At 44.0% G+C, this 15,534-nt stretch overlaps 1 protein-coding gene across 1 annotated transcript in view; it reads left to right on the forward strand.

Annotated features, from left to right (window-relative positions):
- Positions 1 to 15,534, forward strand: part of LOC135057441 (VPS10 domain-containing receptor SorCS1-like) — a 675,310-nt gene that overhangs the window by 524,795 nt on the left and 134,981 nt on the right. Inside the window, exons 15-16 of the mRNA XM_063963334.1 lie at positions 5,456 to 5,563; positions 8,193 to 8,310. Of these exons, the coding sequence (XP_063819404.1) occupies positions 5,456 to 5,563; positions 8,193 to 8,310 (226 nt within the window). The remainder of the gene's footprint in view (positions 1 to 5,455; positions 5,564 to 8,192; positions 8,311 to 15,534) is intronic.

Below are 15,534 nucleotides of genomic sequence, written 5' to 3' on the forward strand. Positions count from 1 at the left end.
GTATTACACAGATATACCCCCCTGTGACAGCCTGTATTACACAGATATACCCCCGTGACAGCCTGTATTACACAGATATACCCCACTGTGCCAGCATGTATTACACAGATATACCCCAAGTGGCAGCCTGTATTACACAGATATACCCCCTTGTGACAGCCTGTATTAGACAGATGTAACCCCCATGTGACAGCCTGTATTACACAGATATACCCCATGTGACAGCCTGTATTGACAGCCTGTATTACACAGATATACCCCATGTGGTAGCCTGTATTACACAGATAACCCCCCTGTATCAGCCTTTATTAGACAGATATAACCCCCCTGTGACAGCCTGTATTACACAGATATACCCCCATGTGACGGCCTGTATTACACAGATATACCCCCCTGTGACAGCCTGTATTACACTGAAACAACCCCCCTGTGACAGCCTGTATTAGACAGGGATACACCCCCCCACCCATGGCAGCCTGTATTACACAGATATGCCCCCCGTGACAGCCTGTATTACACAGATATATCCCCCTGTGACAGCCTGTATTATACAGACATATCCCCCCTGTGACAGCCTGTATTACACAGATATAACCCCCTTATGACAGCCTGTATTACACAGATATACCCCCCTGTGACAGCCTGTATTACACAGATATACCCCCCTGTGGCAGCCTGTATTACACAGATATACCCTCCTGTCACAGCCTGTATTACACAGATATACCCCCCTGTGACAGCCTGTATTACACAGATATACCCCCTGTGACAGCCTGTATTACACAAATATACTCCCCTGTGGCAGCCTGTATTACACAGATATACCCCCCAGTCACAGCCTGTATTACACATATATACTCCCCTGTGGCAGCCTGTATTACACAGATATACCCCACTGTGCCATCATGTATTACATAGATATACCCCTCTGTGCCAGCATGTATTACACAGATATACCCCCCAAGTGGTAGCCTGTATTACACAGATATACCCCCCTGTGACAGCCTGTATTACACAGAAACAACCCCCCTGTGACAGCCTGTATTAGACAGGGATACACCCCCCCCCCCCCCGTGACAGCCTGTATTACACAGATATATCCCCCTGTGACAGCCTGTATTACACAGATATAACCCCCTTATGACAGCCTGTATTACACAGATATACCCACCTGTGACAGCCTGTATTACACGTATATACCCCCCTGTGGCAGCCTGTATTACACAGATATACCCTCCTGTAACAGCCTGTATTACACAGATATACCCCCCTGTGACAGCCTGTATTACACAGATATACCCCCCTGTGACAGCCTGTATTACACAGATATACCCCCCTGTCACAGCCGGTATTACACAAATATACTCCCCTGTGGCAGCCTGTATTACACAGATATACCCCCCTGTCACAGCCTGTATTACACAGATATACTCCCCTGTGGCAGCCTGTATTACACAGATATACCCCACTGTGCCATCATGTATTACATAGATATACCCTTCTGTGCCAGCATGTATTACACAGATATACCCCCCTATGACAGCCTGTATTACACAGATATACCCCACTGTGCCATCATGTATTACACAGATATACCCCTCTGTGCCAGCATGTATTACACAGATATACCCCCAAGTGGTAGCCATGCTTTACATTAGAGATTTGGCCATTACACAGAGAGACCTCCTGACCTGCCTTAGTCTATCCTCCTCTTTACACACACAGACAGCCCGCTGCTTTGTGCACAGTTACCCTTACTATCCGCACACCCCATACCTGCCCCCCAGAGAACCCCTTTGTTGGCCCCCACCTCCTACCACCCAGCCTCCCATGTACTGGTGGCCTGTGGAAGTATGGCTGGTGCCTCCGCTGTCACAGATGTGGGCGTCTCTGCCTGCTCGCCCTGTGTTCTCTCCGCTGTGACCCTGTTACTATAGGAGGATCTATCATAGGAATCTACCATAAAGTGTTAGCTGTACTGTCCTGTCTTCAGATGTATCCGTAGAGAGAATAAGTTACTGTATCTCACGGGCTCATTTCTTCATAAACACTAAGGGGGTCATTCCGAGTTGATCGATCGCTAGCTACTTTTAGCAGCCGTGCAAACGCATAGTCGCCGCCCACGAGGGAGTGCGTTTTTGCTTTGCAAGTGTGCGATCGCGTGTGCAGCTGAGCGGGACGAAAAAGTTTTTTGCAGTTTGAGTAGCTCTGGACTTACACTTCCGTCTTTTTGGTCCCGGAATTGACGTCAGACACCCACCCTGCCAACGCCTGGACACGCCTGCGTTTTTCCAAACACTCCCAGAAAACAGTCAATTGACACCCACAAATGCCTTCTTCCTGTCAATCTCCTTGCGATTGGCTGTGCGAATAGATTCTTCGTTAAATCCATCGCCCAGCAACGATTCGCTTTGTACCCGTACGACGCGCCTGCGCATTGCGGTGCATACGCATGCGCAGTAGTAACCTGTTTGCTGCGCTGCAAAAAATGGCAGCAAGCAATCAACTCGGAATGACCCCCAATATCCGGGTTCCTGATGTTGAACACAGTATTATTTAAGCTCCTGTATATGGCATGGAAGCCATTCTGTGTAGCTCTCCGGAACTTCCAGCATGTGTTATGCAAGCGTGACACTGTCTGCTTTACACAGAATGGAGACCTATCAATGACATCACCTCATGCCTCATGCCTCGCTGATTCCCCATGCATTGATGAGCTATATATATATATATATATATATATATTTGCACATCCCCAATGCGGCTGCTCTCTCAGCGCATGTAGGCGGCAGGGACACTTTAGGCTGGTAATTAGTTAGTATGAGGGGTAATGGCATATTACCCTTTAGGTTAAGTACGCACAAGAGAGCTGTCAATCATATCACAGAGAGAGAGAGGCTTTGTGCGGAAGGGTTGTGCTGCGGCAGCGATGTTCAGCTTTGTGCTGCCAGGTAACTTATGTTCCAAAAGAACCCTTATTAGTTTTTTTCTTCTTCTACCTGGCATAAAATAAAAGAAATACGGTTCTTGGAGGAAGACAAGAGAAGCCCCCAGGGTGCCGTTGTACGCTGTGTAATCTAATCAAATACCTCATCCATTATGTTCACATAATAAGCGCGCTTCTCCTCTGAGGTGCTGAGACGCAGCGCAGCTGAATCCTGCTTGCTGAGGCTTTTTTATTTTATTTTTTTATTTTTTTAATATTTGACACCTGGAAACTATTCTAACTGTGTGGGCGAGATCTGTAAAACGCAGTCTCTCTTTTTTCGGGGGTCAACAGTCAGCTTTTCCAATAAACGCTTTCCGCGCCTCATCAATCATGGCACTTAGAGTGTCCTCACTTTGCAGAGGGAACAGGTACCGTATTGCGGTAAGAGGGGGGGTGCTGGCGTTTTATGCAGCACCTTGTACGGAAGGACAAATATCTAAGGGGTGGTGTATCAAACCTTACGGGGACATTTACTAAGCAGTGATAAGAGCGGAGAAGTGAGCCAGTGGAGAAGTTGCCCATGGCAACCAATCAGCACTGAAGTAACATCTATCATTTGCTTAGTATAAAATGATACAGAGCTGCTGATTGGTTGCTGGGGCAACTTCTCCACCGGCTCACTTCTCCGCTCTTATCACTGCTTAGTAAATGCCCCCCTAAAGGAGAAATTTGATGGAAAGAGATAAAGTACCAGCTAATCAGCTCCTAACTGTCATTTTTCAAACACAGCCTGCAACATGGCAGTTAAGAGCTGATTGGCTGGTACTTTATGTCCGTCCACTTTATCTCCCTCCAAGGCTTAGTAAATAGACACCGTTTATCTCCATCTGCTTTATCTCACTATGAGTTTAGAAGACCCCTACGGCGATTGTGTTCCCCTAGCTGTACACAGACACCGCCGTTGCGTATGCCGCTTGCAATAGAGCTTGCGGCGACTAGCCACGGTCGTTACTGGGAGGTGGCCTGAAGACAGATTTATTTTATCCACCAGTTAAAGAGAATTTTGCGGCAGATGGTCGTGTCTTCTAACATCAATTTTATATAATGTATCTGCTAGCGGGACATCGTTTATTATAAATCGCACATAATTATATGATTAATCGTGGTCTCCAAGGCCCAGTACCTGGGAATAATTTGTTTGGTGCAACATCTGGAACGATTAGACCCAATACACTGCTGGGAAGGAAATTAGTTTAATGGAAAATGTCATTAGCAGGTGCAAATCTATATGGAATACTGCTGTCATTTCTAAGGATATAGGAAGCCACTGTGGAGCACTGTGATCCTATAACGGCAGAATGCTGCAAGACACGGAACACCGTCATTCAACTGTAATAACTGTAATAATTCACAGTAGCGGGGGCCTTGTTCCTTATAATGTACACTTTGCAGAAATGTTTGACTTTTAATTGTTTCCTGCTTTAAAACAACGGATTACGGAATGTGCAGGGCGAAAGATATGAGCCATGGAATCCATGTAAAACGGTATCGTTGTGAATGTACGTGCAGATACTCTGAATGGTTCAGGTCACCGATTGGGACTGCAACAGATCTGCTCCACTGTTTTCTATACTAAAGGCTGCTATAGGTTTTCTATAGGAAAGGCTTGCAAGGCTAGGCATGTTTACATTGGAAAAGAGGAGACTAAGAGGGGACATGATCAACATCTACAAATATATAAGGGGTCAATACACAGAGCTTGGGAGGGACCTGTTTTCTATAAGATCAGCACAGAGAACACGTGGTCACTCGCTTAGGTTAGAGGAGAGGAGTTTCCGTACATTGAGGTGAAAAGGTTTTTTCACAGTAAGGACAATACGTGTTTGGAATTCCCTGCCTGAGAGAGTAGTAATGGGGGACTCAGTCATCACCTTTAAGAATGGGTTAGATAAATTCCTATTGGATAAAGATATTCAGGGTTATGGTGCGTAGGCACGCATTATAGTTACTATAACTAGTCCTAACATAAAAATAACTAGTCCTATAATAAGACTGCATAGGAAACCACAAATAGGTTGAACTCGATGGACAATTGTCTTTTTTCAACCTTAGTTACTATGTTACTATGTTACTATGTATATCTAATACACTGAAGTGATCATTAGTATCATTTATTATACATATTGGGTACAAGTGTTTATACATTTATTTAATGTCACCTGTAATATAACATAATATCATTCCTAATTATAATATGCAATAACGTAGAAAGCAATAAAAATGACTATAAGGTTTGCTAATATATATTTGTGGGCCTATTAAAGTCGCCAGCTTTAAAAATGAATTAGAATTAATTGTGGCAATTAAAAATCTAAATTGCACATTTTAAGAGCGACATAACTTTCCCATCTGTGTTATTTAGTTTTGCTACCGATTGAAGACACTTACTTTAAAAATGTGAATTAAGAGCCCAAATCTATAAAAAAAAAATATATTAAATAATTTTTTTGTATTTCTTTTTTGCAGGCTAAGTTTTGATGAAGGGCGGTCGTGGAGCAAGTACACCTTCACATCCAACCCACTCGTAGTGGACGGAGTTCTAGGAGAGCCGGGGGAAGAGACGCTAATTATGACGTAAGGCTTAACGAGACATTTACTGGTAAAGTTCCGGCCATCAGATAATGGTCATTCGGTAGTGATGTAACCCGTATTATAATGACAGGCATCAGCGCAGCTTAGAAAACGCATTACTATTAAAAACTATTGTGTTGATTATGGCAGTAAGTTCTATCTTTACATCAGTATTATAAACAGTACTTTTCTTTTTAATGACATAAGCCACCAGTACTCACCTACACTGCCCAAGGTACTGTGACCAGGTCAGTATATACAGTATATACACTGCTCAAAAAAATAAAGGGAACACTAAACTAACACATCCTAGATCTGAATGAATGAAATATTCTTATTAAATACTTTGTTCTTTACATAGTTGAAAGTGCTGACAACAAAATCACACAAAATTTATCAATGGAAATCAAATTTATTTATTTATGCCCGTTATACCCTATGCCACACTGCAATGCCCATTATACATTATGCCACACTGCAATGCCCGAGACATTATACCACATACCACAATGCCCGTGATATAGTATACCACACACCGTAATGCCTGTGACACATACCGCAATGCCCGTTATACCCTATGCCCCACACCGCAATGCCCATTATACATTATATGCCACACTGAAATGCCCCTGAGACATTATACCACATACCACAATGCCCGTGATACATTATGCCACACACCGCAATGCCCATTACACATTAAGTCCTACAGTAAGGCTTCTAATTACTTTTAAATTACCTGCTCATTGCCAGGGGTTTCATGCTCTTGGTTCCATGCACTGTGCCAGGGGTTTTCATGCTCAGGGTGTCATTCTTGTTGCCAGGGGTTTCATGCACTGGGTGTCATGCTCGTTGCCAGGAGTTTCATGCACTGGGTGTCATGCTCGTTGCCAGGGGTTTCATGCTCTTGGTTCCATGCGCGGTGCCAGGGGTTTTCATGCTCAGGGTGTCATGCTCGTTGCCAGGGGTTTCATGCACTGGGTGTCATGCTCGTTGCCAGGGGTTTCATGCACTGGGTGTCATGCTCGTTGCCAGGGGTTTCATGCACTGCGTGTCATGCTCGTTGCCAGGGGTTTCATGCACTGGGTGTCATGCTCCTTGCTAGGGGGTAATGCTTGTTGCTAGGGCTGTGTTCCCAGTGCCACATATGCCCTCAGTGCCAGATATTCCCCAACATTGCCCGGTACACACATGCCCCCAATGCCAAATATGCCACCCCCCCCCCCAAGTGCCAGGTACACATATTCCCCTCAGTGCCACATATGCCCCCCCAAGTGCCAAATATGCTCCCTCTCCCCCAGTGCCAGGTACAGCTCCCCCCGCTCCCCCGCGGTTTTGTGAAGGAGGGACACGGAGGGCACAGCGCGCGCCTCTCCTGTGTCCCTCCTGCGTCTCCGGCGTGTCTGTTAAATGAAGTGCCGGTTCATGAGCCAATCAGAGCGCACGAACGGGCACTTCATTCAATAGACCCACAGGAGACGCAGGAGGGACACAGGAGAGGCGCGCGCTGTGCCCTCCGTGTCCCTCCTTCACAGCAGCGGCTAGGGAAGGAGGGAGACAGCAGATTGACATGCGGACGGCTCGTCCGCATGTCAATCTGCGCTAAATCAGTGGCAGCGCCCCCCACAGCCCTGCGCCTCCAAGCCACCGCGAGGGCTGCAGGGGCAGTAGTTACGCCACTGCCTCTTACTCCTTTACCCCAGGGCAGTGGTGCCGAGAGAGGGGGGGGGAAGGGTACAAATTACCCAGGCCCAGGTCTGATGGAGGGGCCCAGTGAGGGTCCAGTGGGGGCCCAGGCCCCCTCCCTCTTACCTAGCAGCAGTAGCTGCAGCTCTTCTCCTCAGCCCAGCACACGCCGCTGTGTACTCTGCTGCAGTGTGGCCATGGAGGTGCTTAAAATACTATTTTTTTTTTCAGTATTTTTTTTCTAAGGGTACATGACCACACCTCCTGTGATTAGGCCACGCCCCTTGAAAAGTACCTGGGCCCATCCCGGCTCTCGACTGCCCTGCCCCAGGGCTGGATGACGGTTTGTGGGAGCCGAGGGCAACTAACTTGTCGGTCCCTACCAATAGAATTGTCAATATAATATGCTGGCGATGTTACTAAAAAAATATAATGTGTATATACATGTAGTGCCCCAGGTCACATTACACCACATAGAAACCCCAGTTCACATACAAGAGGGGAAGCGTCATCACTAACCCCGTACCGGTCTAACAACGGTTCTATCAACCTAGGGCAGTTGTACGTTGTAATCCAGCCCATCTCACAGGGACCCAGTGAAATCTGAGGTGGATAAATAAATAGCTTTCCCGTAATATAAATAATACTAAGGAGACATGACGGCAGACTAGTATAGGAAGCACATTGTATTGTGTGTTATCTTGTGTAAGTACTCTATTGTTGCTGTAATGACAGCGTCTCTCCTGTTCTAGTGACACATTATTCTGTCACTCAGCCGGTAGAATGCGGCGTCTTGTGGCCTATTTACATGAAGTGCATAAGGCATTATCGAGCGCCAGAACATCTCGTCTCCGTTCCTCCAACATTTAAGCATCAGTTAGCTGTCACTGCTGCTGTATAAAGTATAATTGCCGCTGTTTATTGGGAGTCACTTCCTTTGTCGCAGGGTCTTCGGGCACTTCGGGCATCGGTCAGAATGGCAGCTGGTGAAGGTGGACTACAAGTCAATTTTTGACAGGCGTTGCAACCCCGAAGATTATCTGCCCTGGCAGCTCCACAGTCAGGTACCAAGCCAAGTTTATTTCTTTTTTCAATAATGGTATGATGTATGGAGGAAACACGATGCTTATAATAAGCCATTTTTCAGCTACCTGTTTTGATCCATACTATTAATCTGCATTATAATGAAGTATATGTACTGATATTCCATTTATTGGACCCTCTTATTGTTGTCATCATTTGATTAACCTTCGTAATGAGATCCACATAGCTTACTTTCTGCTTTCTGATATTTGACCACTGAGGAAGTCCTTTGGGCGAAACGCGTAGGGTTATTATCAACAGAACCTTTTACTTCTGGAGAAAGACTGAACTGGGATTTTATCCTCCGCAATCAAACGCAATCAGTACAACTGTTTTAATATTGACAAATATTTTATGTGGTTTCAGTGTGCAAAATTGATTGCACAAGATGTGATTCACCTTTTATGCATGTACTGTTCATTGTTTGTATTGTGAATAAGGGGGACATTTACTAAGCAGTGATAAGAGAGGAGAAGTTAAACAAGTGGAGAAATTGTCCCATCAACCAATCAGCAGCTCTGTATCATTTTATAGTATGCAAATTATAGATGTTACTTCAGTGCTGATTGGTTGCCATGGGCAACTTCTCCACTGGCTGACTTCTCCGCTCTTATCACTGCTTAGTAAATGTCCCCCTAAATCTTTTATCTAATTGGTTGTGTCTAATGCATAAAAGTCCCTACCTGATTGACAGGCAGAGGCGGTCACAGGGCGGGTGGGGGCTGGACGGCGGCGCCAAGCCGCCATTTAGGGGGGCGTGGACCGGCCAACGCAGGCGTGGCCGGACCATTGGGGGGGCAGGCCCCCCCAATGCAGCCGCTGTGGCCAGTGGCAGTGACGATCAGTTCCCGGCCAGCCGCAGACTGACATGCGGGGCGGACTAGCCCTGTGCTGGACGTCCCCCCGCATGTCAGGGAAGATGATTGTAGCTGTGCTAAATTTAGCACAGCTGCGATCAACTCGGAATGACTTTTGTCATTTGTTTGTTTTAGTCTGTCCTGTGGAAGTATACGCTCCTGGTTCTTGTTGTGTCTCTGTTCTGTTCATGAAGTTACATTGTTGTATTTGCTACAGTGTAAGCTGGTCTCCAGTAACAGTGTTGCGTCATACTCTATGTACAGACATCCTCTCAGAGGAGTAACACCCGTGTCACTTTGGCGAGCATTTCACCCTGCCACGTGCACAGCTATCTATCCCCGTGGCTGGCGCGGCGCTGAGATCGGGTGACGGAGGCAGAGATCCCAGGCAGGAGGCATTGAGCTGGGAGTAACGCTGAAAAGAGCTAGTGACCTGGGCACAGCCATGCTGCACTACAGGGGGGCAGATGTAACGTATATTACTCCTAATCCAGCATATTATGTAGGTTTGGCGCAATCAGAAAGTATGCTATAAGTTTAAAAAGCCCATGTGACATCATCGTAAGAGATCAATTATAGGACGGCCACCATCTCACAATTACATTAACAATTATATTAAAGGATATATCTGACTGGAGTTAGGGGCTAGGGATTCCCACTTAAGGGCCCTACACACTTGGCGACATCGATGATAGATACGAACAATATCATTCAAAAATGAATGATAAATCGTTCATATCATTTCAAAATTACATGATTTTATCCGTGCTTCACCCACTCTGTGGAATGCCCTCCCACGCACAATAAGACTTGCCTCTAGTCTCCAAACCTTTAAACGTTCCCTGAAAACTAATCTCTTCAGACAAGCCTATCACATTCCAGACCCACCCACATAACCATCAATGCTTCCCTATCTAATTACATTCTCTCTGTACAGTCCACATAACATCACATATCTTGTCTTTCTTTACTCTCACACCCTCCTGACACTTGGCTAACATTGCTGGGTGATCATATCATACAACCCATTAAGAACCTAGCAATCTGGTGGACCATTATGCAATAGGTAGCATCTATCCTTGTGTATCTATGCCTATTTCCCTATAGATTGTAAGCTTGTGAGCAGGGCCCTCCTACCTCTATGTTTGTCTGTTTTTACCCAGTTTTGTTCTATTACTGTTGTTCTAATTGTAAAGCGCAACGGAATATGCTGCACTATATAAGAAACTGTAAATAACGAAATAAATATCATTTAGTGTGGATGCATCAACAATGAACAATGTGCGTTCCGGCAATCATTCATCGATGGTCGATCATCGTTTATACAAGCAAGCCAATTTGGACAATATAGATGTAAAGTACTGTCATATCGGCCAAATCGGCCATCGATATCGTCCAGTGTGTATGCAAAAATCGTTGATGAACATTCAGGCAACAATAATTTCGTTGGTCGTCAAATTTGCTGAAATCGCTCAGTGTGTAGGGCCCTAAGACTGTCACATACTGTGACCCTGTACTAATTAGGGGCCACGGTCACAGATAGGCATAAACTAGACTCCCCCCGTGGTTCGCTTCACAGGAAAATGTGCACATTTTGATAAATGTATTAATTTTGGAGAAACTGAATCAATGATACTTTTTAGTTTCATCATAATAGTTTCTGGTTTTTTTATTACACATTAAGGGTGTTAAAAAGTAAATTTTATTGTATATTTGTTCAATATGTTTTTTATTATTGTTAAGACTCGTTAGATTATATTGCAAATTACTTTTTTAGACCGTTTTAGAGATAAAATGCTTTACCTTTCATATCAGAAAATGGGGCAGATGTATTAACCTGGAGAAGGCATAAGGAAGTGATAAACCAGTGATATGTGCAAGGTGATAAACGCACCAGCCAATCAGATCCTAACTGTTAATTTACATATTGGAGCTGATTGGCTGGTGCCTTTGTCACCTTGCACATATCACTGGTTTATCACTTCCTTATGCCTTCTCCAGGTTAATACATCTGCCCCATTGTCCCTTAACTAGGAATCACGCTTACCAAGAGGGGTAATTCAGAGCTGATCGCTGTTGTGCGAATTCGCAAAGCGGACGATTATCGTTCGACTGCGCATGCCTGTGGATAGTAGTGCGCATGTGTGAGGCCAAACTGCAAAAAAATTCAGCAACTTTTTTGATCGCTAGGCGTATGCAAGTTGATTGACAGGAAGCCGGTGTTTGTGGGTGGTAACTGGCCGTTAACTGGGAGTAAATTATTGTAAAACAAAGCGCTTGAAAATAAGAACAATATGTGTGAGTGGTAACCTGTTATAAGAAAAAATGAGTAGTGCAATACCTGAAAGGAAAAAAAGGGTTAGATTAATGTTTACAGCCCTTTTAGAATGTGCTGCGTATTCCAATTATATTCCTGAGGTTCCAAATGTGCCGTTTAAATGAAGCTGGATATAGGTGAAGTCGGTACCTAACTTTCCCTATACTACCAACCTTGATGAGTTGGTGCAGTCCGTCTGTTTCTGTGCTCCTACGGCTGGTTCCCCCGCTCCGTCTTCCTGCTCTCTCCGGCCCCCCGACTTGTGCGCTGTGCAGCGCTTAATGACTGATCGCTGTCCCGGTCTGTGTGGCGGCTTGTGAAGAGAAAGTCCAGCAGCGTGCTGGTGAAGAGACAAAGCAGTTTTTTGTTTTGAAGTGGAGTCCGTGAATGTTAGCGCTTCCTCCGACGCGTTTCAGGCTGCAAGCCCTTAATCATGGATAGCGCAGGTTTAGCCGTCTTGATTTTTTATAGGAAAACATTCCCTTTTTTGTGTGAAAAAACTTTATTAGTAAAAGACATTCCCAGGTCTAATTGCCAGGAAATACCAAGTAAAAAGGCGGCATTCACATGGCAAAAACTTTGTTTAAAACCTATAGGTATTGCACTCTATATGTGTATGTGAAAGCAAGTAAACATATCAAAATGTTCTGTGATTAAATTATTAAAATTATATGTGTGTGTTTGTTTTTATTATTTATTTCAAGAAAACATTTAATTCGATGTCCACATTTAAACCAAAAGGTTGAAGGGTTTGTAAGGCAAAGATCCATTCTGTTTCTTTTTTCTTCAGTAAATCTGAGAAATTTCCTCCTCTCCAATGCTGTTGTATTTTTTGAATTCCTATGAATTTTAGACCATTCGGATTCTTGCCATGATGGTCCAAGAAATGTTTCGACACACTGTGTGTTGTTAGTCCTTTTTTTATATTATATATGTGCTCCATTACTCGTATTCTTAATTTTCTTTTTGTCTGACCAATATATTGTTTGTGACAGGGACACTCCAGTAAGTAGATTACCCCCTCTGTGTTACAGGTGACAGTGTCTTTGATATTATAGACCCTCTTTGAAATTTGTGACATGACACCAATTAATGATTTCATGTCACAAATTTCAAAGAGGGTCTATAATATCAAAGACACTGTCACCTGTAACACAGAGGGGGTAATCTACTTACTGGAGTGTCCCTGTCACAAACAATATATTGGTCAGACAAAAAGAAAATTAAGAATACGAGTAATGGAGCACATATATAATATAAAAAAAGGACTAACAACACACAGTGTGTCGAAACATTTCTTGGACCATCATGGCAAGAATCCGAATGGTCTAAAATTCATAGGAATTCAAAAAATACAACAGCATTGGAGAGGAGGAAATTTCTCAGATTTACTGAAGAAAAAAGAAAGAGAATGGATCTTTGCCTTACAAACCCTTCAACCTTTTGGTTTAAATGTGGACATCGAATTAAATGTTTTCTTGAAATAAATAATAAAAACAAACACACACATATAATTTTAATAATTTAATCACAGAACATTTTGATATGTTTACTTGCTTTCACATACACATATAGAGTGCAATACCTATAGGTTTTAAACAAAGTTTTTGCCATGTGAATGCCGCCTTTTTACTTGGTATTTCCTGGCAATTAGACCTGGGAATGTCTTTTACTAATAAAGTTTTTTCACACAAAAAAGGGAATGTTTTCCTATAAAAAATCAAGACGGCTAAACCTGCGCTATCCATGATTAAGGGCTTGCAGCCTGAAACGCATCGGAGGAAGCGCTAACATTCACGGACTCCACTTCAAAACAAAAAACTGCTTTGTCTCTTCACCAGCACGCTGCTGGACTTTCTCTTCACAAGCCGCCACACAGACCGGGACAGCGATCAGTCATTAAGCGCTGCACAGCGCACAAGTCGGGCGGCCGGAGAGAGCAGGAAGACGGAGCGGGGGAACCAGCCGTAGGAGCACAGAAACAGACGGACTGCACCAACTCATCAAGGTTGGTAGTATAGGGAAAGTTAGGTACCGACTTCACCTATATCCAGCTTCATTTAAACGGCACATTTGGAACCTCAGGAATATAATTGGAATACGCAGCACATTCTAAAAGGGCTGTAAACATTAATCTAACCCTTTTTTTCCTTTCAGGTATTGCACTACTCATTTTTTCTTATAACAGGTTACCACTCACACATATTGTTCTTATTTTCAAGCGCTTTGTTTTACAATGATTTACTAATCATTTTTTATACAAAGCTGCTAAAGCACTCAAATCCCAGTCACAGCGCGGTTATTTTATTTATTTACGTTAACTGGGAGTGTCAGGGAAAACGCAGGCGTTCCCAAGTGTTCTCAGGGAGGGTGTGTGACGTCAGCTCCGGCCCCGATCAGCCTGTGTGTATCACACTGTAGGAGTAAGTCCTGGGCTACGCACACACTGCACAGAATGGAAAAATCATTTGATGGTGAGTGAGTTGTGAAAGGGTTTGCAGCTGACCGGCGTTCGCAGAGATTTTCGCACGGCGTACCCAGACTGGCACAGGGCGGGTTTTCACCAGGTCTAAATTAGGCCCCAAGTGCATTCAACAGTGAGTAATGATAATTATCTAGCAGTATAATAATTACCATCTACTGTATTACCGAGCCCATCTACTCTATGCAGAATCCTTAATGGGCTGAGAGTTGCCCCCAACCTCCTGAGAGGAAGACGTGTCGCTTGGTATAAAGAACAGAGAAAACCAGATGTATCATTATGAGGAATAGCAGCTCTGAGGGGGAATTCTCACAGGAAACCGAGGATTAAACATGATTAGAGACATAGCGGGGTCCCAGTTACAGTTAGGGGGTCAGCGTCGTATCCTGGGGGATTGTAGCTAGAAATAACATCAGCCAACGTGTTTAATTAGAGAAGATTGTGATACAAAGGTGCGAGGGGCCTGCAATTAGTATAGCGGCCAGATATTCCGGTACTGCGGAGACAGCGGACATGCAGCTTTTGCAATGTGACAAAGCATACGGCAGGGGTACGAGGTTCCAGAAACACAGTATCGGAGTCATTCTGCAGGATGGTGTTCCGCACTGTGATTGTAGATTTGTATTTAGACTCATATATATTCTGAATACAGAGGAGATGTCACCGGTCTGTTTACTCTGCTGTGCGGTGCTGTGAGCTCTCAGCGTACATAGGCCCAAATGAAAGGATATAGCGGAGACGGATAAAGAGAGATAAAGTACCAACCAACCAGCTTCCTAACTGCCATGTTACAGGCTGTGTTTGAAAAATGACAGTTAGGAGCTGATTAGCTGGTACTTTTACTTTTTTATCTGTCTCCACTTCATCACTTTTTAAGGCTTAATACATTTGGGCCATAGATGCTTAAATACCACTTGGTGCGTCCTTAGACCCCACCATCGCCACCAATTGGTGAGGGAGCCCACTCGGAAAGACACAATATTAGACCTTATACTTACAAATGGAGACAGAATATCGGATGTAAAAGTGGGTGAAAACCTGGGATCCAGTGATCATCAAGCAGTATGGTTCAGCATAAAGACAGAGACTGACTCATCCCATACAAAAACAAAGGTGTTGGATTTTAGGAAGGCTGATTTTGTAGGGATGGGAAAATGTGTAAGCGATTCTTTGACAGAGTGGAGGAACATGGAAGCAGTGCAGGAGAGGTGGGAAACATTAAAATGTGCAATATTAAAGGCAACAGACCTTTGTATCAAAAGTGTTAGGAAAAACACAAGGAAAAGGAAGCCAGTGTGGTTTGTGAAAGAAGTAGCAAATATTGTGAAAGCAAAAAAGATGGCTTTTAGGAAATATAAGCAGACACAAAATAATGAAGACAAAGAGATATATCTTGTTAGACAGAAGGAGACTAAGAAGGTAATCAGATGTGCAAAGGCACAAGCTGAGGAGAAAATGGCCCAGTCAGTGGGTAAAGGAGGCAAAACTTTTTTTTAGGTATATAAGCGAAAGGAGAAAAACAAAAGGCGGAATAATAAAACTAAAGACG

This window comes from Pseudophryne corroboree, chromosome 3 (genome assembly GCF_028390025.1).
Source record: "Pseudophryne corroboree isolate aPseCor3 chromosome 3, aPseCor3.hap2, whole genome shotgun sequence".
NCBI classification, from domain to species: Eukaryota; Metazoa; Chordata; class Amphibia; order Anura; family Myobatrachidae; genus Pseudophryne; species Pseudophryne corroboree.